This window comes from Perca fluviatilis, chromosome 5, assembly GCF_010015445.1.
Source record: "Perca fluviatilis chromosome 5, GENO_Pfluv_1.0, whole genome shotgun sequence".
Lineage (NCBI taxonomy): Eukaryota > Metazoa > Chordata > Actinopteri > Perciformes > Percidae > Perca > Perca fluviatilis.
In genome coordinates, this window is record NC_053116.1 from 28416186 (window position 1) to 28443076 (window position 26891).

Genomic DNA, 26891 nt, shown 5'->3' on the forward strand with positions numbered 1-26891 from the left:
ATCGGACATCCGGCAGCACCTGAACAATCCTGAAAGTGAAACCTCATCAATGGACTACGTTAACATTAGCAGCTGTAGCTACAATGGCTGACCAATAAACAATCCTACAGACACTCAAGCTACACAAACACTGTGGCATATGCAGTAAAATGTATGAAAACAGAATTACATTTAAGTCTAACTTGGACCTTATTTGCTGCTGCTTAAAAGGAAGTTGTAGTCCATGTATGTTCAATTACCTGAATGAAACTGTTCAGTTTGTAAATACTAAAATCAGGATATTTGGACCTAGTCTATTATGCTGATCATGCTTTCAGAAAGCATCAAAAGGATTTATTAACATTACTACATGCTGTTCAAAAGCTGTACATAAATGTTACATTCATGAACAGGCAACCCTTCAATCACAAGACATTCTATGGATCACATTTCCTGTGCTCCCTGAAGTAAAAGGATGTCACTTTGTTACATGTTGTCAAACCTTATCAATGTCCCACAATGTTAATCTATTAAAATGACTTCATAGAGCATGTGTGTAAACCTCAGGTTGTCCACAGCAACGACTACCAAATAACTGTCAAGTTGCTGATGTCATTGGAGAGGTCTGTCTTCGACGGGTAGACTACCTTCAGGTTGCTGTCCTGGTCCACTGTGCTGAACGATCAGTTGGCTGGAGGTCTCGCTGCTGGCCCCCGGCTCTTGTGGGCCTTCCCCTTCCCCGTCTGACCCCGCCTGATTCTCCACTGAACTTCAACGCTGCCATTTTCTGTGGTGAAACAGGAAATGCACTTCACATGGGTGCTTTGTTGCATTTATGAGATGGACTTAAACGGTGTAAAACTGAAGACCCTATTTTTATTTTAAGATTGTTGCTGGGTTTTCTTTGCATTTCATAAAAGAAATGAAGTTGGAAGTTTCTGAGGTTTACATGAATACAAGGTCAAAATTTACCCAAAACTGCTTGGGAGAGTGAGGTAGTAAACCACACTATATACTAATTATAAACAGAATCAACAACATGCTAATCATGTATTGTTATAGCAGTTAGTATAGAAAAAAAGGGCCCAAACAATGGCAGTCTACATGTTAACTTTTGTCCAGATGGCACAGTTTCATGAAGATACCTTTAGAACTTCATGATCAAGTTTAGGATTAATCCAAATGTTTATAGCGACCTAAAAGTGAAGTTTCTTCTAGAGCCTCCATCAGGCCAAAATTGCTACTTGTCCACAGGAAATAATGAAACTCCCAGAGTTTTCCTCTAGAGCCACAAATCATACATAAAGTTACCTTAAAACTATTGATGAATCCATATTATCTATAAGTGACAGAGCATCTAACTCATGGTGGTGTCTTTTAGTTTTCACATGAATAGTGATTACAAAGATCCAGGCTTGGACCCAGACTCATTTAGAGAAAGATAACAATGGCCAAAATTATGAAAATCAAAAATTTTATTAAACTTGACTCATTCGTTATTGACAGAGAAAAGAGAGAGGAAAAATTAATCTTACTACAATCAGAGCGTCCATAACATCTTTACAGGTCTGCAGGGTGGCTGCACTCGTCACCTCCAAGAACAACTCTTTGGTAGACTTCTTGATCTGTAAAGTACAATCAGCTGATCATGTTATTTCTATTATACAGTGAGAAGACGGAGACAAACTGTGGGACAATGTGGCATGTCTGATGTGTTATTGGGTTCTCTCTGGACATCATTTCCACCGTATGACAGTATTCATATGAAATTCTCTATGAATGGGAGGATACAATTATGATAACCAGGAAGAAAACAGACATACACACCTTGGTTGTCTCACTGTTGGTAATAGGTGGGAATGAGATCACATGTCCCTCTGCATCCACTAGGCAGGGATACATTTCTTTTCCCTGCAGAAACTGCAGGTATCTGTAAAAAAGCAAAAGTTTGAAGACAACATTATAAAAGGCTTAAGCAAATGTAATAAATACATAGCAGGTGATATTCTTTCGACGATAAACTCGAAAAATTATTCAGCTCTGTCGGGGCTGTCATCAGTGAAGATTCATTGATTTGCAGGTTTCATTTGGTGTTTTTTTTTCTTTACTTAAAGCCCACTGTAATGCATTGACCACAGATATAAAAAAAAACAACAGTGGTTTAGATGATGTTATAAGTCAGACATGTCTATCATAATCAAGATCAACAGATCAATAATATCTTTAAATCCTAATTTTTCTGCATTTTCTTTTTAACACATACCGATTACAACTATACCTGCAGAAATGTGGGTTTAATAAGCATGTGATGCCTTATAATGTGTTAACAAGGCATTGCTCATTCAACACTGAGGATGAAAGGAATCAGACTAGCTGTGGTCAAACCAACATACTTACACTGCCCTCATGTGTTCAAACCATAGACTGTAATAATAACATCCCAAGTTCTACAGATGTCTTGTACAATACATTAATGGAAAGAGTTTTGATATACAAGTTGTTGTTCATTTTGAAAATCAGTTTGTGTCTCAAACACAAAGGTTTTAACCCAAACTTTCCTCCCTGGACTCCAGCCTGCAGTTATCTAATGAGGATCTTTCCAAACCCTTTCTTCAACAGAGAACACATTCATAAGTTGCACTGACTTGTGGAGGCCAGTGACATTCTGCCTCTTCTTCTGCTTCCTCAGCTCCTCCGCCTCCAGCTGAAGGTGTCTTATCAGCTCGACGGCCGTCATCTCCTTCCGACCCAGCGACACAACCTAAAAAAACTGAACTGAAAATAACAAGTCACACAAGACTTTTCTGAATGTCAATACAACTCTGATTGGTTTATTGCATATGACATATTTTTGGTGTCTGGTTGGCATTAGAATTGACATACCTTCAGCTGGGTAGGTGGTTTGACATCATACATCAGGGAGCTTTGAGAAGCTGCACATCATGAATTGCAATGGTTGCGATGGTCCTTTTACCACACAAGTCGTCATGAAGCTTTGTCTAGAAAAACCACAGGTGAGTATTTTTCCTTACTACACTGCACACTTATTCTATTAGTCATGCACCACTAAACTGGTAGGCCTACAATGTATACCACCTTGGGAGGGGACCTTACCTGAGCCACCAGGAACCGTTTGAGTGCGCGTCCCAGACTTCAGGTTCATGCCCTGCACCACGCAGCACACCAGGTATGGTCGAACATCTTTCACCTCAGCACTCACTGTGACGGTGAGAGGGCAGGAGAGTCCGAGACATGGAGAACCCTCACCACCATCTTGTTCAGTTCCTCCACCTCGTCCCGCCGTCTGCCACCTTCTCCTTCTTTTTTCCTCTGCGCTTTTCTTGTCTGCCTTGCCCCCGCCCACCCTCGTCCTCTCCTATCTTCTCTTCCTTCCCTGAGGCAGTCGAGGATGGACTTGGTCTGGCAGTCGTTGACCATCTTTTCCAGACGTTTGTCGTTCAACTTGTTGCCTTTGAAGTGAATCTCCTACAGCTTGGAGCAATCACTCAGGTCAGAGGGGATCTCACTCAGCTTGTTGTTGGAGAGATCCAGAACCTGGGAACACAGAAGTTTTAGTGTTAGGTAAAGAAAACACACACACACACACACACACACACACACACACACACCAGTATACTCCATTTTTGCTGGCACAGATACATAATTGCCAGTCTCTCTTGTGTTGAGGTTACCCACCAAACTCTGTTTAAATATCTGACATTTTCGTGCTGCATTGCATATTAGCAAATGTGAAACCTTGTTAGCTAGATTTCATATTTCAGATAGACACCATACATAGTAACAGTTTACAAATTTGGAGTACATTTGATCCACCCAGTAGCACTTGATATGTATAGGCTACAAGAGCCAGTTCTTGGACAATAGATCTGGGATTGAAGTGCGGCCCACCTTTAGAACAGCTAGCTTGTGAACATCTCCACTCAGCTGTTCACTGGAGTTGTCAGAAGAGACCAGTGTGCTGAGGAGATCTAGGTCTCTCGGAGTAGAAATCAGCAGGGAAACCTGGCCTCGTCCAACTGCACATGCGCAGATTACAAACGTAAACATTTTGGATTACAATTTATTTAGTATTTTTCGGTATTTGTGCAGAGACTATAAAACTTTTAAATAGTAGTGTAACTCTAGTAAAACTTACTCTTCCAACACAGTTAATGTATTACATGAATAAAATGTGTATTTAAACGTTAAGAAATTGTAATTCTTATTTCAATTTTTAGAAATTATGACAGCTATTTAATATATTTTTACTATACCACAAAGTTCATTTTTTCAGTGCACCTCCTAATATTTCCGTAATGTGACTCGGCATATTGTGAAACCAATTGATTTGTAGGCCTATATAAGGCAAAGGCAGTCCTTGATCCAGCATAACAGCCTACAGGTGTGTCTCTTCCAGCCAGCTTCTGTCTTACTTCACCTCAGACCGGATCTTCTAAAACCATGCTCTGCTTCACACTCAGCACCACACTGTGTAAGTAGCCTGCAACTGACAACTACAACACTAATTATGTGGGTTCATGTAAAATTAGGAATTAAGTTTGATTTTTGCTGAAAAAGCTAAAGCTATATGGCTATGTGATTGGAGTTTCAGGGTGCTGGGTTGAGTGTCAGGGTAAGCAACGATTCTCCTGAACGGGTCCTTATGATATCGTACGAAAATGTATGCAGACCAAAACATATGATATCCTATATTAGGAGACCGGCTCGTGACACCTGCTGGCTACGAGCTCCATGACGCCGAGCGGCAGTCGCTAGTTGTTTTATCCGCTACAGAGCTTTGTGACGCCGGCTACAGACCTCCGTAGTAGCAGGGGTAGTTTACACCGTTAAGTTAACTGAAACCGTTTAATCGATCATTTATATTAGTATTTGAACATATCTTTTGATAGAACGTTAGCTAATAAGTGTCCGAACGTGGACACTGACTCTACATCTCCGAAAAAAGGACCCACTTCTGTGTTTGGGATTATTTGATGTTATTTGCGGTGGAATCTTCCTTTCCGTAATTTTGATCTCGTGTGACAAATGTAAATCCGGTGAGACGCCTCAGCCTCTGGGTAAATCAATCTTTTTTTTTTTTTTTGTTTTAGATAGAACATGACCTCCAACGATCTAGCATGGGACGGCGGGGGTTTAGGATAAAGCACAATTAAAAATGGTTATTTTTAAGAGACTTTTGCTTATGTTTGGCTGGCATAGTTTAACAGTGATGTTTCTTTTCCAGTGCTGGCAGCGACGTGTTCGCTCATGACAGCAGGTAAATTATCTGAGTGAATGTAATAACGATGATGATTCTTGCATTTATTTTCTGCATGCAGCATGTGGCTTGAACACACCCTAACTTCTTTCATATCTGTTATTTTAGTTGTCTCCCTAGAGAAAGCTACCACCTGTGGCAGCGACTGGAATGTCCAGCGCCTGAGCTGTGGTATGACTGAACTCTTTCAAGTCTTTAGGGCCGCTGTGAGTGGTAGGCCTACTTGAGGTTTGACGGCCTTGATAAACGGCCTTAACCAGTATTGAGACACTAAAACATTTGGGGCTTTATTAACCCGAAAATGTACTGTGGCAGAGAGACTCCCATCTCTCAACAGCCACAAATTAATTCCATCATCAACTAAAACAAAAACAAAACCATTGTCAGCTGAGCCTGTGGAAATATTAGGCTCAGTCAATATGACAAATATTATTGCCATTATAATGAAGTGATCTGTCTTGTTTTCTTAATTTCTCCCTTGCTGTGTAACAGATGACGGAGTGATCAGTGTGCAGACAGCACTGTATGGACGTGCAGACGCTGTGACCTGCAGTGAGGGAAGACCTCCGGCACAGCTCTCCAATACACACTGCTCTCAAGCTGGCACAGTGGACGTTGTCAAGCAAAGGTTCAATGTCTCTGAGATTTCAATTTAAAATCCTTAAAATGTATTACTTTGAGCTACCCCGTAATGGGAAAGCCTGCACCTCACAAACTTCAACAGATCTCCAATTTGTCACTTAGTAATGCTGTATGCATCAGAGATTAAGTGAAGATCATATTTGCAAACTGGTAGAAGAAATGAAGAAATTACGTCATGAACATATCAACTAATCTGCCTTCATTCGGTTTACGTATTTTGTGCTAAAACATGCTTGTAATGGGTTTCCTACAGGTGTGATGGCAAGAGGGAGTGTGAACTAAACATCAATGTTTTTTATACCTCTGATCCCTGCTATGGCACCTACAAATACCTGAACACCACATACACCTGCCTCCCAGCAAGTGAGTCACATTGTCACATGTCTGCATAAAGAGAAGAAGCTGCAGGTTTTATAGAGTAATGGGATTCCCTTGTGTTACTTTGACAGCTCACCTTGTTGCCTGTCAGGGCTCTTTGGCGCAACTCCAGTGTGGTAATTATTTTTTGCATTAATGGTAGATGTGATGGAACATCAGACCTCTAAATCTTTACATTGTTGTCTTCTCCTTGCCAATTGTTCTTTTTGTTTGACAGATCAAGGACAGGTTATATCTGTGAATGCTACAAACTATGGACGTCGTGACCAGACCACCTGCATTTACCAACGGCCTCTCTATCAAATTCGAAATAACGGCTGGCGAAGCCCCACACCCCAAGTTGCTGCCAGGTACAGCTGCACAACCTTTGCTAAATGTATAATTAAAATGATTTCTAAAACTCTTTCCAATTGGCACAGATTAGTCCAAATGATTTGGCATTCTTGCAAGGTTCCCTCAGTCAGTTGGAAAGTAAAATTGACAGGATGTTATCTAAGAAGAAGGGAGGCATTTCGCATGCACAAATTATTCAAGGCCTAAAAAACTAAATCTGGCATTGGTTTGAAAAGTGAGGCATGCAGACTGAAGCATTGTAGAAGTTCAGTTCAGTGTGGTGTACTGCAGCAAGAAGGAACTTCAATCTGCAAAAATATGACTGCTATGACAGTCTGAAGTCATGTGTGCATGGCAATTTTCACGCTTGAGATTTTAGAACTATCGCCACATTAATAACTATTAGATTTCATATGCTCCGTTGTGTCTTCAAAGCCGGTTTTCCCTCATGTCACTTTGCATCCACAGCTGTAATGGACAAAACAGCTGTACCATCGCAGCAAGCAACTCTGTGTTTGGAGACCCCTGTTATGGCACTTACAAGTATCTGGAGGTGGCTTACACATGTGACCGTAAGTATCTCAAATGCCTATTTGGCTGTTCATTCTGGAACAGCCGGGGGGGGAAACAAAACTCAAACAAAAGCAATGCGATGACTTATCAGTTGCTTGTCTAAATTGAATATTCCCTTTCTTTTGCAGATCCTGGGAATTCTCCGCTTCCATAGCCTACCCATGTAGGCGTACTGATGTTTCAGTTATATCACAATAAACATGCATTCAATTAAATTTGTCAGTTTGTTCATTGGCTAGAGAAATGTAAACTGCAGAATCCTGTTCCAGATGCAACTGTACTTGAATAAGAATAGCTTGAAGGTTCAAAAAGCTGTACATTAATCAGAAATGTTACATTTCTTAACAACACTTCAATCAGATGAAATTCTATAGGATCCATTTCCTGTGCTCCCTGAAGTAAAAGGATGTCATTTTGTTGCATGGTGTCAAACCTTAGCCTTAATGTCCCACAATGTTAATCTGTTAAAATGACTTCATGGGGTGTATGTGAATGAATGTAAACCTCAGGTTGTCCACAGCAACAACTACCAAATAACTGTCAATTTGCTGACCTCATTGGAGAGGTTGGTCTTCGACGGGTAGACTACCTTCAGGTTGCCTATAGCAAGTCAATTTAACATTTTTATAGCCAGACTGGATATTTATTGCAGATGTTGAAGGAATTTAGTCTAAAATGTGACAGCTGACCAGTCTGGCCCTAAAACGGCCAGACTTAATCTGACTCCAATTCTATGGTCACTGAATAGTGTTCGTTTACTTACTGGTAGGTCAGAAATGGACTCAGGATTCAAATAAGACTCAGGATTTGTCCAGTTAAAGTTAATAACAATTATAGTGAATATTGTAAAATACAATAAACTTGTGCACAAGGATCAGATTACTTCAAGACAAAACAGCCTATATATCGCTATAACCTAGCAAAGAGTTTGCCCCCAGCATCTGATGCCGGCTAACCCAGAACCTTATTCCCTTTCTCTGCCTCATCCGTGGTGCTGTTATCAGTTGGATCTAGTCCCAATCTTCTGGCTCTGGCCGGCTAACGATATGTAACACAACATATTAAAAACATGACCTCGACTTCTCATTCTCAGCTCATAAAGACAAGCTGCTATTGTTGAATTTGAACCTTATTTTTTTTTTTTTCAATCTCCTTCAAACTTACGGAGTTTTCCAAGAGTCAGGTCATTCCACTATACTTTGTGTCACATATCGCGTGCTTACAAAACCCTGACCTTGTTGCCTGTTTTCCCCCCCCTTTATCAAACAAACTTGTTAGCTTACTCTCACAAATATATTCTAACAATCCCTTTATGCACCGCACACACGGTGCATATAAGTGTAACACAGTAAAAAATGTCATGTCGCCCCTTTTTACACAGCAAATGATGTGTAACATACCTAACTGCTAACCTAAACACAGTTTGAGGTGATTCACAATATTAGAAAAATTAATTATATTGGTAATTAATGTATGTAGAATGTAGCTGCTAGTGTAAGCTGCAAAATACATTGCTGTCTATACTTGGTGGTTCCATTTTTTATTGTGGAAATCTCTAAGCATAGTGGAACAGCAAAAACTTCATAAACAGCTACTTATATTAAAATTGTAAAATCACACTTCAAATCTATGTCTTGCTTAAGGCTATACTGACTACAAAACTACTAAGATTAGATTTAGGTTTTAGCTTTTCAGTCACATTAATTCAAATCAAAAGGCCTATTGGGGCCACGCGCAAAACAGAAGCAAAGCAGGATCAGGAAAAGAGGATAGAAAAACAGTTGGAGATAGGACGGATGGGAATTGGAGAGGTGGGGGCACTGGGTGATGACGGGATGAATTTGGACCCAGCGAACGAAACTCCCTCCTCAGAGGAAGTATCAATCTCATAAAAATAGTTCCCATCACTAGATGGATGATAACTTGGAAGTGGGACTTCTTGGGTGGCTACCATTTGGTAGGGTGGGGGAGCACCCTCTTTTGATAGGGCCGTAGTTATCAATCTCTTGATTAGAGTTCTATAACAGGGAATGGCACAGCACCCGCAGCAGATGAGGATACCAATGGACACAGCTATGGAAATCAATATTGTCTTTTCATTTTATTTTATTTTTTATCTTTAAACATCCCATGCATCCAATTCGGCTACAGGCTCACATTGTACATAACTTTAAGCATTAATATTGACATTGTCTACATTGTCTACATTTTTCTATTAATTCTTTCAAACCATCAGAGAAGTTGTTCTCAGCTGGTTTAACAATGCCCTTCTCCACACCCCATGTGTAATTAGCAAAACGCTGTAATACAATTCAAATTTTGTTTACTGCTTCCCACCAGAAAAGAATGACTTTAACACCAGCGCCAAATTTGATTGCGTGCAATAAACTGGTCTGGTAGATACGCCTCTGGGTGCATCAAGCTTCATCACACATGCACAGTCTGTCATCAAAAGTGCTACCAGGAGTATCACTTCCTGCTCAGTGTGGAACATGTTCAGGTGCAGCTTGTGGAACATGGAAGATGCGTCCTTTGAACCGTCCCCGCATCAGCTCTACTGGCGCTTTGATTAACAGACCATGAGGCTAAGGGGTTACCTCTGTCGGAAGTGATGTTAACACCAAGACGAGCTTAGTAGATACACACTTTTTCCCCGTCCTGTTCTCGAGAAGCAGGTGTCATTACCTGGAAAAGGTTTAAGTAACAGGTGGTAAGACAATATTTACTGAAGGAAACAGTAAACTCAATGACTTGTATTTTTCCTTTTTAGGTGTGAGGTTTAGAGAGTGCATAGCTAAACAGACTAAAGACACATTACAAACCTGTGACATAATTTTTGTTGTTTAATTTTGAATAGGGTCTTACTGTGGAGCATTTGTTCCATAGCTTTTTGGTTAGGTGACAATTTGATCTTGCAAATTAAAGGTTGTCTCGGGTTCATTGACTGGAGGTTCTTGTACACGGATAGTAATTCTCTCACATGGGTCTTTTCCAGCTACATCTAAACACAGCCAATAGATACCCTGGTCTGCTTTGTTTACATTCCTCACTGTCACTATACTATCCCAGCTAGGTGACTGGCCATTCGACGGCTTTCTAACGAAGGTCGTTCTGGACGTCTGCTCGGTGTCAGCTTAGTAACCCTCGGAATCTGAGTGTTGGAAAACATGGTCCCAATTGGTACAGTACTCTGTGCAGAGATAGGCTTGGTTGGTATGCTCGGTTGTGTATCAGTGGTCAGATTCAGAGTCAGATTTGTAGCATTGATTTGGGTTATTTTCCTGTTTCTTAGTAGCTGCAGGTCGTGCCATATTATTGTTGACAGTATAATTCGTGCAGCTAAGAAGAGGAAACACATCGTTCCCCTGAGACCGCACAGTCCCGGAAGTCTAAAAGGATGCCACGGGCGTCTGCGGTCCATTTTTGGTTGGGCTTCTGGTTAGAGAGCCCCTTACTGATGAGTCTAGTTCACTCTCTCCTCTAACATGGTTGAGGGATGCAATCTATATATATAGATATATACGTATATATGTATACATATATATTCTCTTCACTGGGTTTGAGACTGTCCACTAATAACACTTTTCTAGTCTAAAAGACCCCCTTTGTAGCCCAGACTCCCCTCTCCCACTTCGGATCGGTGAGACTAGACTCCTCAGCCCGCTCTGTCTCCCCCAGACAACCCAAATACCTTATTACAGTTTGATGAAGGTGAATCCAGGTGGTCCTTTCAGTGATTTCAAAGTGGTAGAAGCAGAGAGTAGGGCTTGATATGATTCCACCTAGGGCTGGACCATATATTTCGCTTTATCACTTCAAGAAGCACCTATAGCCACCGGGTTCCTGATGTTAAGTCAAACAGAAAAAAAAAAAAAAAAAAAAAAAAAAAAAAAAAAAAAAAATTTAAAAAAGTTATAAAATAACAGAAGTTAAATAAATTAAAGCTGCGACCAGCGATGGATCCATCCCTCTCGCGCCAGTTGGTGTACCGGGCGGCGTCACGCCCTGCTCCTTGCTCCTTGCTCCTTTACTCAAGACTCTATGTCATACGGTTCATTAGCTGTGAAAAGGGGCGTGGCTAAAGCATAGGGGGCGGGTCAAACCATCGCCAATTTAAAAGGAAGTCTCTGCTGAGTTCAATGATATCTCACACTAGGGTCTACATCAAACGGGTCATTAGTTATAAAAGGGGCGTGGCTTAAATATAGGGGGCGACAAACCATGACCAATGAATGAGGAAGTCTCTGCTGAGTTCGTTGATACCTCACATAAAACTCTACCTTAGATGGGTCAGCATTTATGAAAGGGGGCGTGGCATGAACATAGAGGGCGGGCCAAACCATCACCAATGAAGAAGGAAGTCTCTGCTGAGTTCAATGATACCTCACACAAGACTCTACCTTAAAAGGTCCAAATGTTCTGAAAGGGGGCGTGGCCTGCGTAAGTGGGCGTGGTTATATTATAGGGGGCAGCTCAGTATCACATGTAGACCACACATTCTAAGTTTCATGTAAATCGGATGATGTTTGTCATATAGGGCGCATTTCCTGTTGCCAGCGGGGGGCGCTAACACCAAAAGTCAATTTTGGCCTGTAGGTGTCCTCAGGCCTGGACCGTTGTGATTCGTGAGAAATTTCGAGACCGCCAAATTTGGTGAGTTTTTGAACATGTTAAGCCCCTCAAAAAGCCAATTCATTTGACGGGAAAAGAATAGAAAGAAAGAAAGAAAGAAACAATAATTCCTTCAGTTTCAATAGGGCCTTCGTCGCTGTCGGCGCTCGGGCCCTAATAATTCCTTCACAATAATTCCTTCAGTTTCAATAGGGCCTTCGCCGCCGTCGGCGCTCGGGCCCTAATTATGTCGAAAAAAAGAACAAATCCCCAAAGATAAATGTTTTGCAATAATGAACTACATAGTGTAAAAAAATTAAATAAATAAAAATGTGTCATCTAGCGAGTCCAAATAAAACAAAGTCTGTAGCGTAGCATGACAAACTCAGCAGAGTCTAATAGAACAGCTATTTAAAATGAAATCTCATAGCTACCTGAGTTGGCTTCAATTAAAATCTCAACCAATGAACGGAGATGAATCAAACAAAACATGTTGTCTATTTCAGGGATCTTCAATATGGGGTAAGTGGCCCCTGGGTGGGTCCTCAGAGTCGATGCAAAGGGGGGGGGGGCCTGAATTAGTTGAAAGTTTTTTTTTTTTTATTAGAGTGTTAACATGAGTCCAGTATATTATTATCAGCAAATATAAATCCCCACTGCTCACTGGCTCACTCTCTAAAGATACGTCCACAGATACAGTAAATCTTAAAGATTCACCATGGCCCATGCATGTTTAGCACTAAAACATGATTCGTAGAACCACAAAGACAGTCTTTAGAACATGGTAATAACTAGTTATTCCATGCACTAGACAGGTACATATCAGGGTGTTAGTACGCCCCACACATAGGCCCAGTAATATGCAAATGCATTCACACTAGATATAGCAGGGGGGCAGTGTTCCATCTCCCTTTCAGGGTAAAGGGCTTAAAAAATGGCGAAGACAACAGGTGTGTATATGATTTGGGTCGCAACAGAAAGTAATAGTGTTGTCTGGTGTTTATAAAATCATCATGAATTAAAATGTTCCCTAGAGGTAGTGGCAGTAGAAAGAAAGTAACAATCATATAAATCAAATAAAAAAATGTACCTCAGTGTATTTAACAGTATTGCTAAGTGTGAGCAACAGGAGCACAATGTATGTTTGACTGTCAAACGGGAGTGTGTGTGTGTGCATCTGGGAAGCCCCACCCTGTTTCCAGAGGGCTCACTAAGAAACCACACCCCGTTTGCAGTCAACCCTGAAATTTGAGCCATTGCACCGGGAAGCCACTGAGCAGCACACAACTTACAATGTAGACCAGGGGTGTTAAACTCAAGGTCACGAAGGACTTCACTGGAAAATGAGAACCACATCAAGGGCCAGACATGTAGGTTATGGACAAACTTTTATGTTATCAAAAAATGGAATGCCCCGCATAATCCTCTCACCCACAGTTAGAGAGACATAAAAATCATTAAAAAAAATAATTAGCAAAAGTGTCGTTAGCCATCATAGAAGAAAGTGGCCAAAAGCTTGAAAAACAAAATACAAAAAGCAACAAAACTTAGGTGGACCAAAATTGATTGTAAACCAAAAGTGTTATGCGGGTCGGATAAAAATCCATTTGGCCCGCTGGCCTTGAATTTGACACACGTGCCCCATCCTAAAAATAAAAACTAAATAAAAGCAAGCTAAACCCTCAACTAGTTCCTGATAATAACCATGTACGAGACAGCCGTTGTGTCCCAGAACTTAAAACCTTCTTTTCCAGACCTAAGTACAACTCAGAGCTATAAGCAACAAGAAAAGATTACGAAATGAAGTAGACATTGTGAGGCGCAGGTATATATGAGATATCAGTTTCAAAACTAAGCCAACCTCAACACAGCTGAGACAGATGGAGGCACGATAGATATGAGTGAAGCTGTCAGAACTGTGAGACTGTGCAACACACAGCAACTACTACTACAACAACTTTTTGAAGAAAAATGGTTGGAGACTTATAATCAATAATGGGGACAATACATAACATTTCCGAAGAGCAATTTTTAAGGGGACACAAATAATACAGCCACAACTATACTGGTAGAGGACATGTGTCCACAGAGGAAAATCTTAATACTTTACCATTATCCTTCTTTTCAGTGTTTCTCTCGATTCAATGAAAAAGCTAAATTTACCAAAATATTCTTCTTTAAAACCATGTATTTATTTTGAAGTTTACAATCAAGCCACAAAAATACCTTAAAACATAATGTCTTATTTTGGAAAAGTGTCTCCATATATGAACTAACGTGACATTATATTATACTAACATAGCAAACTTTTATTTGACTTTTCATGACTAATTTATTAATTCCTATTTGAGAAGAGTTATCTTCATCTAATGTCTAATGTGAATAAAATAGTCTTGAACCACCTACTTACTACATGTCTGTCACTATCGAGGGCAGATCCTAACATGCAGCAGACAGTGGACCAAACCACTGTGAGGCCAGGGAGGGGGAACTCAAAATGTTTCTTAATGTTTCTAAACTTAAAATCTACCTCGCCCTTTTTCATCTGGCCCAACAGGGACAGAGAAAAAGCATACAAAAAGTAAACACGGATAAATACTGTTTTCAGGTAGGAAATTGATTGTGGAAGTTAACCTTATAACTTTTAATGAAATGTGGGTTTCACAAGTTATTGCAATTTAATTTCACAATGTCCATCAGTTAATGGCATTATGGGAAGACATATTTTCCGTCATTGATAGGAAAACTGTCCTAATGAAGCTCAGCGCAAATTCTTTCAGGAAGACGTCATTAACCCAATCACTACTCATTCTTAAAGGGATACTTCACCGATTTAGCATTCAGCTTTGTATCAGTAGAAACCCTATAGTATTTCTGAATGACCGTGCCTCCCTCCCTCATGTCCCCCTGAGACGAGAGATCTCTGCATTTGGGGCCTGGAAAAAATCTTCCGATGACGTAAAATGACGATTTTTGCATCATCGGAAGATTTTTGGGCCAGAGGCAAGGACTACAGCCAGTAGTAGGTTCTACTTCCGTATGTTTTCAACACGCCCACAGGGGTTGGACTGCCCGAGTCTGGCGGGGTGGGTATTCCCGAATGAAAACGACTGTCAGCCATCTTGAATCTTCGCTAAACAGGCTCGTTTTGTTTTCAGCAGAAAACATTTACAACAATTATCTGCATTCAAACTACCGGACGTGTGTACCACCGGGATACATCGGTACAGATCGGAGAATATGCAGGAAACGTTATTACAGACGGCAATACTCGGCACACTACCGAGCCTTCGCCTGCACGGAGACCAGCGGTGGGCGCCAATGCCGCTAGCCGGCTAGGGGACATCCTCATCGGCTGGTGGAAAGCTACGCTGCTGTCCACCTGTCCCATCCATCCTGCTTGCAAGTGTCTGCTCATTAAACAACAAGCTGGACTACATCCTCCTTCAACGAAACTCCCAACGTGATTTCAGTGACTGCTGTGTTTTTGTTGTTGTGGAAACATGCCTGAACAACAGTGTACCGGAACCGGGACTATCCAGCTACCAGGCTGCTCTCGCCGGCCCGTGGAGGTGGGCTGTGTTAAACGGACTGGTGTAGAAATAAAATCCAACTAGCTACTGCTAACTGCTGGTGGAGCTTGTGACTGTTAAATGCCGACATTCCACGCTAATTCACGCCTGTGTTTATACTCCGTGTTTAGCTACACCAATGCTAGTATGCGTTAGCTGAACTTTACGGATCCTGCTTGCAAGTGTCCGCTCATTTAGACCACAAACTGGACTACATCCAACTTCAACGAAACTCCCAACGTGAGTTGAGAGACTGCTGTGTTTTTGTTGTTGTGGAAACATGCCTGAATAGTGTACTGGACTGTCCAGCTACCAGGCCTGCTAGCCCTCCGAGCTAGAGATGCTCTGTCGCCAGGTAAAAGAGGTGGGCTGTGTTAACACCGAGTGGGCGCAGAAATGTGGTGATTTGTATCCATTTAACTGCTAACTGCTGGTGAGTTTGTGACTGTTAAATGCCGACCATTCTACATTGCACGCTAATTCACGGCTGTGTTTATGCTCGGTGTTTACAGCCCACCAAGCGCTAATGCTAGTATGTGTTAGCTGAACTTTACGGAGCCTATAAAGTGTGTGTACTAAATGTAGCCTGTTTCGTATGTCGTTTTTATATAATGTCGTTGAGTCACGATGAAACGTTGTTTCATGTATATGGTTGAAATAAAACACGCTTGAGTTGAGTTGGATGCCTCGGTCTGTCTGTGAAGCGGTAGGCGTGGCTTGGGAGTGGACTCAAAGCAACGAAGCAGGTGCATTCTGGGATTTGGTGTTTTTCATCCATATAAGACCAAAACACATTTTCTGGCTTTTGTCGGCCTAGAAGGCACCAATTTAAAAAAATATTTCACATTTCTACTACATAAGTGACCAAATTTAAAGATATATTCAGCTTTCCAGCGGTGAAATATTCCTTTAAATTAAATCAGCTGTTCAAGAAGTGACGCTGTCAGTTAAACCAATCAGACTTGGCCACGAGATTCAAGGGCCAATAACAGCCTTACTGTTATGGTTTTGGTCTTGTCTTATTTTGGTAGTCTGTTTTCTGTGTTGTCTTTTGCTCAGTTTCCTGTTTTATTTTGAAGTCTCTGGTTTTCTGTCTTGTCTTGTCCTATTTACTTCCTGTCTTGTGTTTCCCTCCCTTTTTGATTGCTCTGCCCAGCCTAATGTGTTTCACCTGTTTCCCAGCCCTTGTGTCACCTGTCTTGTGTTTTCTCATTAGTCTGTGTATTTAGTCTTTGTGTTTCCCCTTGTCCTTTGTCAGGTCATTGTTTGTGTTTGTGAGTTTCATCATTAAATCCTCGTTTTCAACTTACTCCTGCCTGCCTGCCTGCCTGCCTGCTCTCTGCATTTTTGGGTCCGCCATTCCCTACTCCTCCCCGTCACAACCTGACATAATGACCTGACCATCATGGACCCAGCGGAGAAACTTCTTTTCACCAAGAAGGTGTTGGAATTTGGCTTGACTGTGCAGTGTTTGCTCTGCTCTGAGCCAGACCGGCACCCTCCTCTCCTGGAGAAGCTCGCCATTCAGCGACAGTGGTTGGCAGAGAGGCCTTGGGTGAGTCACTTTGTTCCCCAGCTGGAGGAAGTCAAGCCGTGCTAAAGCGTTTTCTACAAGCCACCCCAGTACTCACCCACCACCAGCCTGCCCCCCCCAGTCGGCCAACACCGTAGCGCGGTGTGTGCTTTGTCAGCCCGCTACTTTGCCAGCTTCCCCAGAACTCTTGGGAGACTGCTCAGACGCTACCCTGCGTCTTCACGGGACCCGTGGAGGCGTGGCGAGGGCGTCGCTCTTCAGCCATCCCAATCCACGTGCCTGTGGCTCACAGCCCGTCAGGCCCGCCCCACTGCAGCCCGGTCGCGCGTTCCAGTCGCCACGCAGCCCGCCTGCACAGCTGGTGCGTGTTCCTGCGCGTTGGCTGATGCGTTCCTGTGGTGTGCAGTCTCCTGCTCTGGTCCCTGTTGGTGTGCAGCCCTGTTTTGCAGCTCCTGTTATTCTGGTTCACTGTTGCTCGTAGCCTTCCGACCTCTACTCTCTACACCTGGTAGTTTCACTCTGCCACCAGTAACCCCTCTCCCTGCTGTCCCTAGGCTTGGCTGTAGCGCTTGTCCCCACTACCCCTGTTGCACTGCTAGCACCTGCTCGCTAGTGCAGCTCTAGCAGTCCTGACTCGCAGCTACCTAGCTGGTCCTGACTACTAGCTTGAGCTCTAGCAGCTCCTGCTCGAGCTACCTAGCAGCCCGGCTGACTCTTGCCTGGCTCCAGCCCGTGCTGCTTGGTCCGCGCTGCTCTGCTGGTCGCCTGCTCTTGGCTGCGCTGCTCTTCTGCTCGCCTGACTCTTGCCTGGCTCCAGGCTGACCGTTGCTTCCCGGCCCGGGGTTTCAGCTCATTGCCTGCAGGTGGGGGTGCCCGCCGGCCAGGGGTTCGGCCGCCGCCGGCGAGGGTATGGCCGCCCGCCCGGCGGGGACTTCGCCCGCCGGCCGCCTGAAGCATCCTGCCCTCGCCCGGTCGCCTGTGGGATTCTGCCTTCTCTGTGGCCCCTGTCCCCCAGTCTCGTGTTTCCCGTGCCCGGTTCTTTCGTTTTCCCCCTTGGACCCCCTCCGACTCCCCCTCCTACGTGGTTTTTTTGATTTGGGTCGTCCCTCCTCCGGCCCCTCCGCCCTCCCTGGGTTGGTTTTTTGCTCCTTGGTTGGTTTGTTTTGTTGTTTTTGTGGACATCTGGGATCTGTCCTTGGGGGTACTGTTATGGTTTTGGTCTTGTCTTATTTTGGTAGTCTGTTTTCTGTGTTGTCTTTTGCTCAGTTTCCTGTTTTATTTTGAAGTCTCTTGTTTTCTGTCTTGTCTTGTCCTATTTACTTCCTGTCTTGTGTTTCCCTCCCTTTTTGATTGCTCTGCCCAGCCTAATGTGTTTCACCTGTTTCCCAGCCCTTGTGTCCCCTGTCTTGTGTTTTCTCATTAGTCTGTGTATTTAGTCTTTGTGTTTCCCCTTGTCCTTTGTCAGGTCATTGTTTGTGTTTGTGAGTTTCATCATTAAATCCTCGTTTTCAACTTACTCCTGCCTGCCTGCCTGCCTGCCTGCCTGCTCTCTGCATTTTTGGGTCCGCCATTCCCTACTCCTCCCCGTCACAACCTGACACTTACAACTCTGCTTTAAATCTGTTCTCTCCTTGTGCTGTCAGCTGTCGTTTCAGGCAAAGCGCTCGACCCTCCTCCTCCCCTGCCGCCTCCGGTTGTGTTTCTCCCGGCTACCCGCTCCGTTGCCTCTTCGGTCCGGTCTCTGGTCTCTTCGCCGCCGCCACCAATGTCTGGGCTCCGTCGGGGGGTTATGTTCCTATTCCCTACCCCTTTAAGAAGATTAATAATTCGATGGAGTCCAATCTCCAAAAGACTTTGTACATTCAATATCATACAGTTGTACAATAAATATCTTTGCATGTCTGCAAACGAAGTCTCTCCTGATTGAATTTATATATGGGACAGAGGAAAGGCAAAAAGTAGGTCAATGGTCAATTTGACTTCTGAGTGAAGAGTAACTGTTGTAATGTAAGTCTATACAATTCAGCGACACATGGCACCGCAGCCAACCAGCATATCTACAGGAGCACTAAGAATTTGACATGTCAACTTCGGACTGAAATGGGTTTCCTCAGGAGGATGGCTGGCGTCTCCCTTAGAGATGGGGTGAGAAGCTCAGTCATCCGTGAGGAGCTCGGAGTAGAGCCGCTGCTCCTTCGCATCGAAAGGAGCCAGTTGAGGTGGTTCGGGCATCTGGTAAGGATGCCCCCTGGGCGCCTCCCTAGGGAGGTGTTCCAGGCACGTCCAGCTGGGAGGAGGCCTCGGGGAAGACCCAGGACTAGGTGGAGGGATTATATCTCCAACCTGGCCTGGGAACGCCTTGGGATCCCCCAGTCAGAGCTGGTTAATGTGGCTCGGGAAAGGGAAGTTTGGGGTCCCCTGCTGGAGCTGCTCCCCCCGCGACCCGACACCGGATAAGCGGAAGAAGATGGATGGATGGATGGAACTTTGGACCTCCAAGACCAATTTGTGGGGCTGCAGGGTTTATTGGGCAGCCTCATTAGGGTTGGGGCCATTGTGGAGCCTGTTGGTTTTGGCAACTTGGGTCCTGCTGGTCTGAAATCTGAGGCCTTATACTATACTCTTAACAAAATAATCCTACAATTGGAAGAATGACGTTGTGGGTTTGAAATTGAAAGCCCCGTACACATGAATGGGAAACGTGACGTCATTTGTACTAGTAAGAATGACATTGTGGAGATCTGAAATGACACTCGTCACCTCCAAGAACAACTCTTTGGTAGACTTCTTGATCTGTGAAGTACAATCAGCTGATCATGAAATTATTTCTATGTACCGTGAGAAGACAGACAAAAGTGAGGGACAATAGGACAATGTGGCACGTCAGATGTGTTATTGGGTTCAGTTTTCTTTGTTGACATCATCCACCGTATGACAGTATTAAAGCGCCCATATTATGCTCATTTTCAGGTTCATAACTGTATTTTAAGGTTGTACCAGAATAGGTTTACATGGTTTAATTTTCAAAAAACGCCATATTTTTGTTGTACTGCACAGCTCTCTCTCACTGCTGCAGATCCTCTTTTCACCTGGTTTCTGTTTTAGCTACAGAGTGAGACCTCTTTTCATCTTCTTCTTCACTACTATCTTTGACTGCACTCGCACATGCTCAGTAGTTCAGATGTAGATCATGTCAGCTAGCTAACTCTAGAGACAGTAAAAGAGAGCCTGTTTCTCCAACTTTGGTCAGTTACAAGGCAGATTAGCTGGGAGACTTCTAAATGAGGGCACACATGTAAGTAGTTCTTTTGTAGATTATGGTGAACTTGTGTGTGTTGTAGCAGTGCTTTGCTATTGAGAACGACGTAGCATGCTAGCGTTGGCATTAGCGTTAGCATGCTAATGCTAACAGTTAGCATGCTAACGAGCTAACGGTTGTGGTTAGCCAGCTCATTTCGGACTGTGACGTCACAGTCCGAGCCGATTTTGAACAGCTCACCAGGAGACTGAAGGCAGGACACATTCAGAAACCGTATCTCACTCAAAACAGCATGGATGGATTTTTTTCAAAGTTTGTATGTGTGTGGAAGCACCAGAGACACAAAAGAACACCCCAAATCCCAGAAAAAGTGATTTTTTCATAATATGGGCACTTTAAAGGAACACGCCAACTTATTGGGAATTTAGCTTATTCACCGTAACCCCAGAGTAAGACAAGTCGATACATACCCTTCTCATCTCCGTGCGTGCTGTAATGCTGTCTGACGGCTCCAGCATCAGCTTAGCCCAGCACAGATCCTGCAGGTAACTGGTTCCAACTAGCCTACTGCTCCGAATTGTGACAAAAGTGACAAAATAACGCCAACATGATCCTATTTACATGTTGTGATTTGTAGAGTCACAGCGTGTACAAAAAACAACGTAACATGAGACACAGCCATCTTCTATCCGTAAACAAACCGGGAACTATATTCTCAGACAGGCTTGCTGCGAGCATATCACTCCGCCCAAGTACTATATTCTTCTGCCTGAGAATATAGTTCCCGGTTTCTTTACGGTTAGAAGATGGCTGTGTCTCATGTTACGTTGTTTTTTTGTACACGCTGTGAATCTACAAATCACAACATGTAAATAGGAACATGTTGGCGTTATTTTGTCACTTATTCGGAGCAGCAGGATTACTGGAACCATTCACCTGCCTCTTCTGTGATGGGCTGATGCTGCTGGAGACGTCAGACAGCTTTACAGCACACACAGAGATGAGAAGGGTATGTATCGACTTGTCTAACTCTGGGGATTATGGTGAATAAGGTAAATTCCCAATAAGTCGGCGTGTTCCTTTAAATATGAAATTCTCTCTTATGGGAGGACACAATTATGATAACCAGGAAGAAAACAGACATACACACCTTGGTTTTCTCACTGTTGGTAATAGGTGGGAATGAGATCACATGTCCCTCTGCATCCACTAGGCAGGGATACATTTCTTTTCCCTGCAGAAGCTGCAGGTATCTGGAAAAAAAACTAAAGTTTAAAGACAACATTATAAAAGGGCTTAAGCAAATGTAATAAATACATAGCAGGTGATTTCAATGATAACAGTGGTTTAGATGATTATGTAACATCCCAAGTTATACAGATGTCTTGTGCAAAACTTTAATGGAAACTGTTTTGGTATACAAGTTGTTGTTAATTTTGAAAATCAGTTTGTGTCTCAAACACAAAGGTTTTAACCCAAACTTTCCTGGACTCCAGCCTGCAGTTATCTAATGAGGATCTTTCCAAACCCTTTCTTCAACAGAGAACACAGTCATAAGTTGCACTGACTTGTGGAGGCCAGTGACATTCTGCGTCTTCTTCTGCTTCCTCAGCTCCTCCGCCTCCAGCTGAAGGTGTCTTATCAGCTCGACGGCTGTCATCTCCTTCCGACCCAGCGACACAACCTAAAAAAAACATGTGTTCTCATATAAGAGCTTCCTGGTGACAAATACAATAGACCACGTAACAACTGAACTGAAAATGATAACAAGTCACACAAGACTTCTCTGAATGTCAATACAACTCTGATCTATCTGATTGGTTTACTGCATATGACATATTTTTGGTGTCTGGTTGGCATTAGAATTGACAGACCTTCAGCTGGGTAGGTGGTTTGACATCATACATCAGAGGAGCTTTGAGAAGCTGCACATCATGAGTTGCAATGGTTGCGATGGTCCTTTTACCACACAAGTCGTCATGAAGCTATGTCTAGAAAAACCACAGGTGAGTATTTTTCCTTACTACACTGCACACTTATTCTATTAGTCATGCACCACTAAACTGGTAGGCCTACAATGTATACCACCTTGGGAGGGGACCTTACCTGAGCCACCAGGAACCGTTTGAGTGCGTTCCCAGACTTCAGGTTCATGCCCCTGACCACGCAGCACACCAGGTACACACCTGGGAAGTTTTTAGTGTTAGGTAAAGAAAACACATACGCACGCACACACACACACACACACACACACACACACACCAGTATACTCAATTTTTGCTGGCACAGATACATAATTGCCAGCCTCTCTTGTGTTGAGGTTACCCACCAAACTCTGTTTAAATATCTGACATTTTCGTGCTGCATTGCATATTAGCAAATGTGAAACCTAGTTAGCTAGATTTCATATTTCAGATATACACCATACATAGTAACAGTTTACAAATTTGGAGTACATTTGATCGCACTTGAAATGTAGGCCTATAGGCTACAAGAGCCAGTTCTTGGACAATAGATCTGGGATTGAAGTGCGGCCCACCTTTAGAACAGCTAGCTTGTGAACATCTCCACTCAGCTGTTCACTGGAGTTGTCAGAGGAGACCAGTTTGCTGAGGAGATCTAGGTCTCTCGGAGTAGAAATCAGCAGGGAAACCTGGCCTCGTCGTACTGCACATGCGCAGATTACAAACGTAAACATTTTGGATTACAATTTATTTAGTATTTTTCGGTATTTGTGCAGAGACTATAAAACTTTTAAATAGTAGTGTAACTCTAGTAAAACTTACTCTTCCAACACAGTTAATGTATTACATGAATAAAATGTGTATTTAAACGTTAAGAAATTGTAATTCTTATTTCAATTTTTAGAAATTATGACAGCTATTTAATATATTTTTACTATACCACAAAGTTCATTTTTTCAGTGCACCTCCTAATATTTCCGTAATGTGACTCGGCATATTGTGAAACCAATTGATTTGTAGGCCTATATAAGGCAAAGGCAGTCCTTGATCCAGCATAACAGCCTACAGGTGTGTCTCTTCCAGCCAGCTTCTGTCTTACTTCACCTCAGACCGGATCTTCTAAAACCATGCTCTGCTTCACACTCAGCACCACACTGTGTAAGTAGCCTGCAACTGACAACTACAACACTAATTATGTGGGTTCATGTAAAATTAGGAATTAAGTTTGATTTTTGCTGAAAAAGCTAAAGCTATATGGCTATGTGATTGGAGTTTCAGGGTGCTGGGTTGAGTGTCAGGGTAAGCAACGATTCTCATGAACGGGTCCTTATGATATCGTACGAAAATGTATGCAGACCAAAACATATGATATCCTATATTAGGAGACCGGCTCGTGACACCTGCTGGCTACGAGCTCCATGACGCTGAGCGGCAGTCGCTAGTTGTTTTATCCGCTACAGAGCTTTGTGACGCCGGCTACAGACCTCCGTAGTAGCAGGGGTAGTTTACACCGTTAAGTTAACTGAAACCGTTTAATCGATCATTTATATTAGTATTTGAACAGATATTTTGATAGAACGTTAGCTAATAAGTGTCCGAACGTGGACACTGACTCTACATCTCCGAAAAAAGGACCCACTTCTGTGTTTGGGATTATTTGATGTTATTTGCGGTGGAATCTTCCTTTCCGTAATTTTGATCTCATGTGACAAATGTAAATCCGGTGAGACGCCTCAGCCTCTGGGTAAATCAATCTTTTTTTTGTTTTAGATAGAACATGACCTCCAACGATCTAGCATGGGACGGCGGGGGTTTAGGATAAAGCACAATTAAAAATGGTTATTTTTAAGAGACTTTTGCTTATGTTGGCTGGCATAGTTTAACAGTGATGTTTCTTTTCCAGTGCTGGCAGCAACGTGTTCGCTCATGACAGCAGGTAAATTATCTGAGTGAATGTAATAACGATGATGATGATTCTTGCGTTTATTTTCTGCATGCAGCATGTGGCTTGAACACACCCTAACTTCTTTCATATCTGTTATTTTAGTTGTCTCCCTAGAGAAAGCTACCACCTGTGGCAGCGACTGGAATGTCCAGCGCCTGAGCTGTGGTATGACTGAACTCTTTCAAGTCTTTAGGGCCGCTGTGAGTGGTAGGCCTACTTGAGGTTTGAAGGCCTTGATAAATGGCCTCAACCAATATTGAGGCATTAAAACATTTTGGGCTTTAGTAACCAGAAAATCTACTGTGGCTGAGAGACTCCCTTCTCTCAACAGCCACAAATTAATTCCATCATCAACTGTAAAAAACAAAACAAATATGTCAGCTGAGCCTGTGGAAATTTTAGGCTCAGTCAATATGACAAATATTATTGCCATTATAATGAAGTGATCCGTCTTGTTTTCTTAATTTCTCCCTTGCTGTGTAACAGATGACGGAGTGATCAGTGTGCAGACAGCACTGTATGGACGTGCAGACGCTGTGACCTGCAGTGAGGGAAGACCTCCGGCACAGCTCTCCAATACACACTGCTCTCAAGCTGGCACAGTGGACGTTGTCAAGCAAAGGTTCAATGTCTCTGAGATTTCAATTTGAAATCCTTCAAATGTATTACTTTGAGCTACCCCGTAATGGGAATGCATGCACCTCCCCAACTGCAACAGATCTCAAATTTGTCACTTATTAATGCTGCTGTATGCATCAGAGATTAAGTGAAGATCATATTTGCAAACTGGTAGAAGAAATGAAGACATTACGTCATGAACATATCGACTAATCTGCCTTCATTCGGTTTACGTATTTTGTGCTAAAACATGCTTGTAATGTGTTTCCTACAGGTGTGATGGCAAGAGGGAGTGTGAACTAAACATCAATGTTTTTTATACCTCTGATCCCTGCTATGGCACCTACAAATACCTGAACACCACATACACCTGCCTCCCAGCAAGTGAGTCACATTGTCACATGTCTGCATAAAGAAAAGAAGCTGCAGGTTTTATAGAGTAATGGGATTCCCTTGTGTTACTTTGACAGTTCACCTTGTTGCCTGTGAGGGCTCTTTGGCACAACTCCAGTGTGGTAATTATTTTTTGCATTAATGGTAGATTCATGTGATGGAACATCAGACCTCTAAATCTTTACTACATTGTCTCTCCTCCTTGCCAATTGTTCTTTTGTTTGACAGATCAAGGACAGGTTATATCTGTGAATGCTACAAACTATGGACGTCGTGACCAGACCACCTGCATTTACCAACGGCCTCTCTATCAAATTCAAAATAACGGCTGCATAAGCCCCACACTCCAAGTTGCTGCCAGGTACAGCTGCACAACCTTTGCTAAATGTATATAAAATGATTTCTAAAAGTCTTTCCAATTGGCACAGATTAGTCCAAATGATTTGGAATTCTTGCAAGGTTCCCTCAGTCAGAAAGTAAAATTGACAGGACTGTATCTAAGAAGGGAGGCATTTCACATGCACAAATTATTCAAGGCCTAAAAAAAATGCATCTGGGCTTTGTCTCAAAGTGTGGGGCATGTAGACCGGTGAAGCATTGGAGCAAGATGTAACTGCAATCTGCAAAAATATGACAGGCTGAAGTCATGTGTGCATGGCAATTTTATTGTCCGATGGACACGCTGAGATTTTATAACCAAAAAAATCACCATGTTAATGCAGATCAGATTTCATATGCTCCATTGTATTCAAAGCCCGTTTTCACTAATGTCCCTTTACATCCACAGCTGTAATGGATTTAACAGCTGTACCATTGCAGCAAACAACTCTGTGTTTGGAGACCCCTGCGGCGGCACCTACAAGTATCTGGAGGTGGCTTACACATGTTACTGTAAGAATCTTAAATTCCTATTTGGCTGTTTATTCTGCAACATCTGGGGGTGGGGGGAACAACATAAAACAAAGTAAAGCCAATTTGATGAGGCATCAGTTGCTTAATTGTCTAAATTGAATATTCCCTTTTCTTTTGCAGATCCTGAGAGTTCTCTGCTTCCATAGTTTACCCATGTAGGCATACTGATGTTTCACTTATATCACAATAAACATGCATTCAATTAAATTTGTCAGTTTGTTCATTGGCTAAAGAAATGTAAAACTTAACTTCAGAATTATGTTCCAGATGCAACTATACTTAAATAAGAGAATAGATTGACCCCCATAAAGGTTCAAAAAGCTGTACATTAATCAGAAATGTTACATTTCTCAATGGTCAACACTTCAATCAGACAAAATTCTATAGGATCCCAATTCCTGTGCTCCCTGAAGTAAAAGGATGTCATTTTGTTGCATGGTGTCAAACCTTAGCCTTAATGTCCCACAATGCTAATCTGTTAAAATGACTTGGCGTGTGAGTGTAAACCTCAGGTTGTCCACAGCAACAACTACCAAATAACTGTCAATTAGCTGATTGCCTGTTGCCTATGGCAAGCAATTTTAACATTTTATAGCTAGACTGGGATATTTATTGCAGACCTCCATAATTCAACTCTTCCTAATCAAGAACAAATGCCCACAAGACCTTCTATCCAGAATGACCATTCCAGATATCTAGAATTCTTACTAGGATGAGAACTCCCCTTTCAGATATTTACAATGGTGACTAGACTTACTAGTAAAACTAATCTCAGATATCCAAAATGAAACTACCATTCCAGATATCTATGTTTTGACTATCCAAAACACATTCCGACTAGTAAAAAGGTGATTGCAGATCTCAACAGTTCGTATTATGGTTAGTAAAATGTGATTTTCA

At 42.6% G+C, this 26891-nt stretch overlaps 2 protein-coding genes and 1 pseudogene across 2 annotated transcripts; 1 reads left to right on the plus strand and 2 right to left on the minus strand.

Moving 5' to 3' along the window:
• Positions 1 to 94: 94 nt before the first annotated feature.
• Positions 95 to 4024, minus strand: LOC120559026 (annotated as a pseudogene).
• Positions 4025 to 4343: 319 nt separating this feature from the next.
• LOC120559027 lies at positions 4344 to 26198 on the plus strand. Its single transcript, XM_039800451.1, has 23 exons — positions 4344 to 4471; positions 5225 to 5257; positions 5366 to 5428; positions 5750 to 5885; positions 6153 to 6262; positions 6349 to 6393; positions 6495 to 6627; positions 7079 to 7182; positions 7312 to 7336; positions 10509 to 10621; positions 16782 to 16921; positions 17058 to 17324; positions 17718 to 17807; positions 17916 to 18033; positions 23180 to 23281; positions 24027 to 24059; positions 24171 to 24233; positions 24555 to 24690; positions 24961 to 25070; positions 25157 to 25201; positions 25308 to 25440; positions 25867 to 25970; positions 26112 to 26198. Exons 1-23 carry the CDS (start codon positions 4441 to 4443, stop codon positions 26135 to 26137), a joined length of 2160 nt encoding a protein of 719 aa, XP_039656385.1. The 5' UTR covers positions 4344 to 4440; the 3' UTR covers positions 26138 to 26198.
• Positions 19327 to 22843, minus strand: LOC120558756 (leucine-rich repeat-containing protein 47-like). Its single transcript, XM_039799961.1, has 6 exons — positions 22699 to 22843; positions 22266 to 22345; positions 22034 to 22150; positions 21728 to 21843; positions 21310 to 21412; positions 19327 to 19693 (listed from the first exon to the last, which is right to left on the minus strand). The coding sequence occupies exons 3-6, from the start codon at positions 22064 to 22066 to the stop codon at positions 19538 to 19540; spliced, it is 408 nt and encodes a 135-aa protein (XP_039655895.1). The 5' UTR covers positions 22067 to 22150; positions 22266 to 22345; positions 22699 to 22843; the 3' UTR covers positions 19327 to 19537.
• Positions 26199 to 26891: the final 693 nt, after the last annotated feature.

Bases quoted from the DNA above. Each gene is read 5' to 3' on its own strand.
- LOC120558756 (XM_039799961.1), bottom strand. From the start codon at position 22,066: ATGTATGATGTCAAACCACCTACCCAGCTGAAG. The intron at 21,413-21,727 runs GTCAGTGCAACT...TTTTTTTTCCAG, and splicing joins AATGTCACTGGCCTCCACAA to ATACCTGCAGCTTCTGCAGG. The intron at 19,694-21,309 runs GTGTGTATGTCT...TGTACTTCACAG, and splicing joins CCAACAGTGAGAAAACCAAG to ATCAAGAAGTCTACCAAAGA.
- LOC120559027 (XM_039800451.1), top strand. From the start codon at position 4,441: ATGCTCTGCTTCACACTCAGCACCACACTGT. The intron at 18,034-23,179 runs GTTGGTTTTTTG...TTGATCCAGCAT, and splicing joins GGCCCCTCCGCCCTCCCTGG to AACAGCCTACAGGTGTGTCT. The intron at 25,202-25,307 runs GTAATTATTTTT...TTTGTTTGACAG, and splicing joins TTTGGCACAACTCCAGTGTG to ATCAAGGACAGGTTATATCT.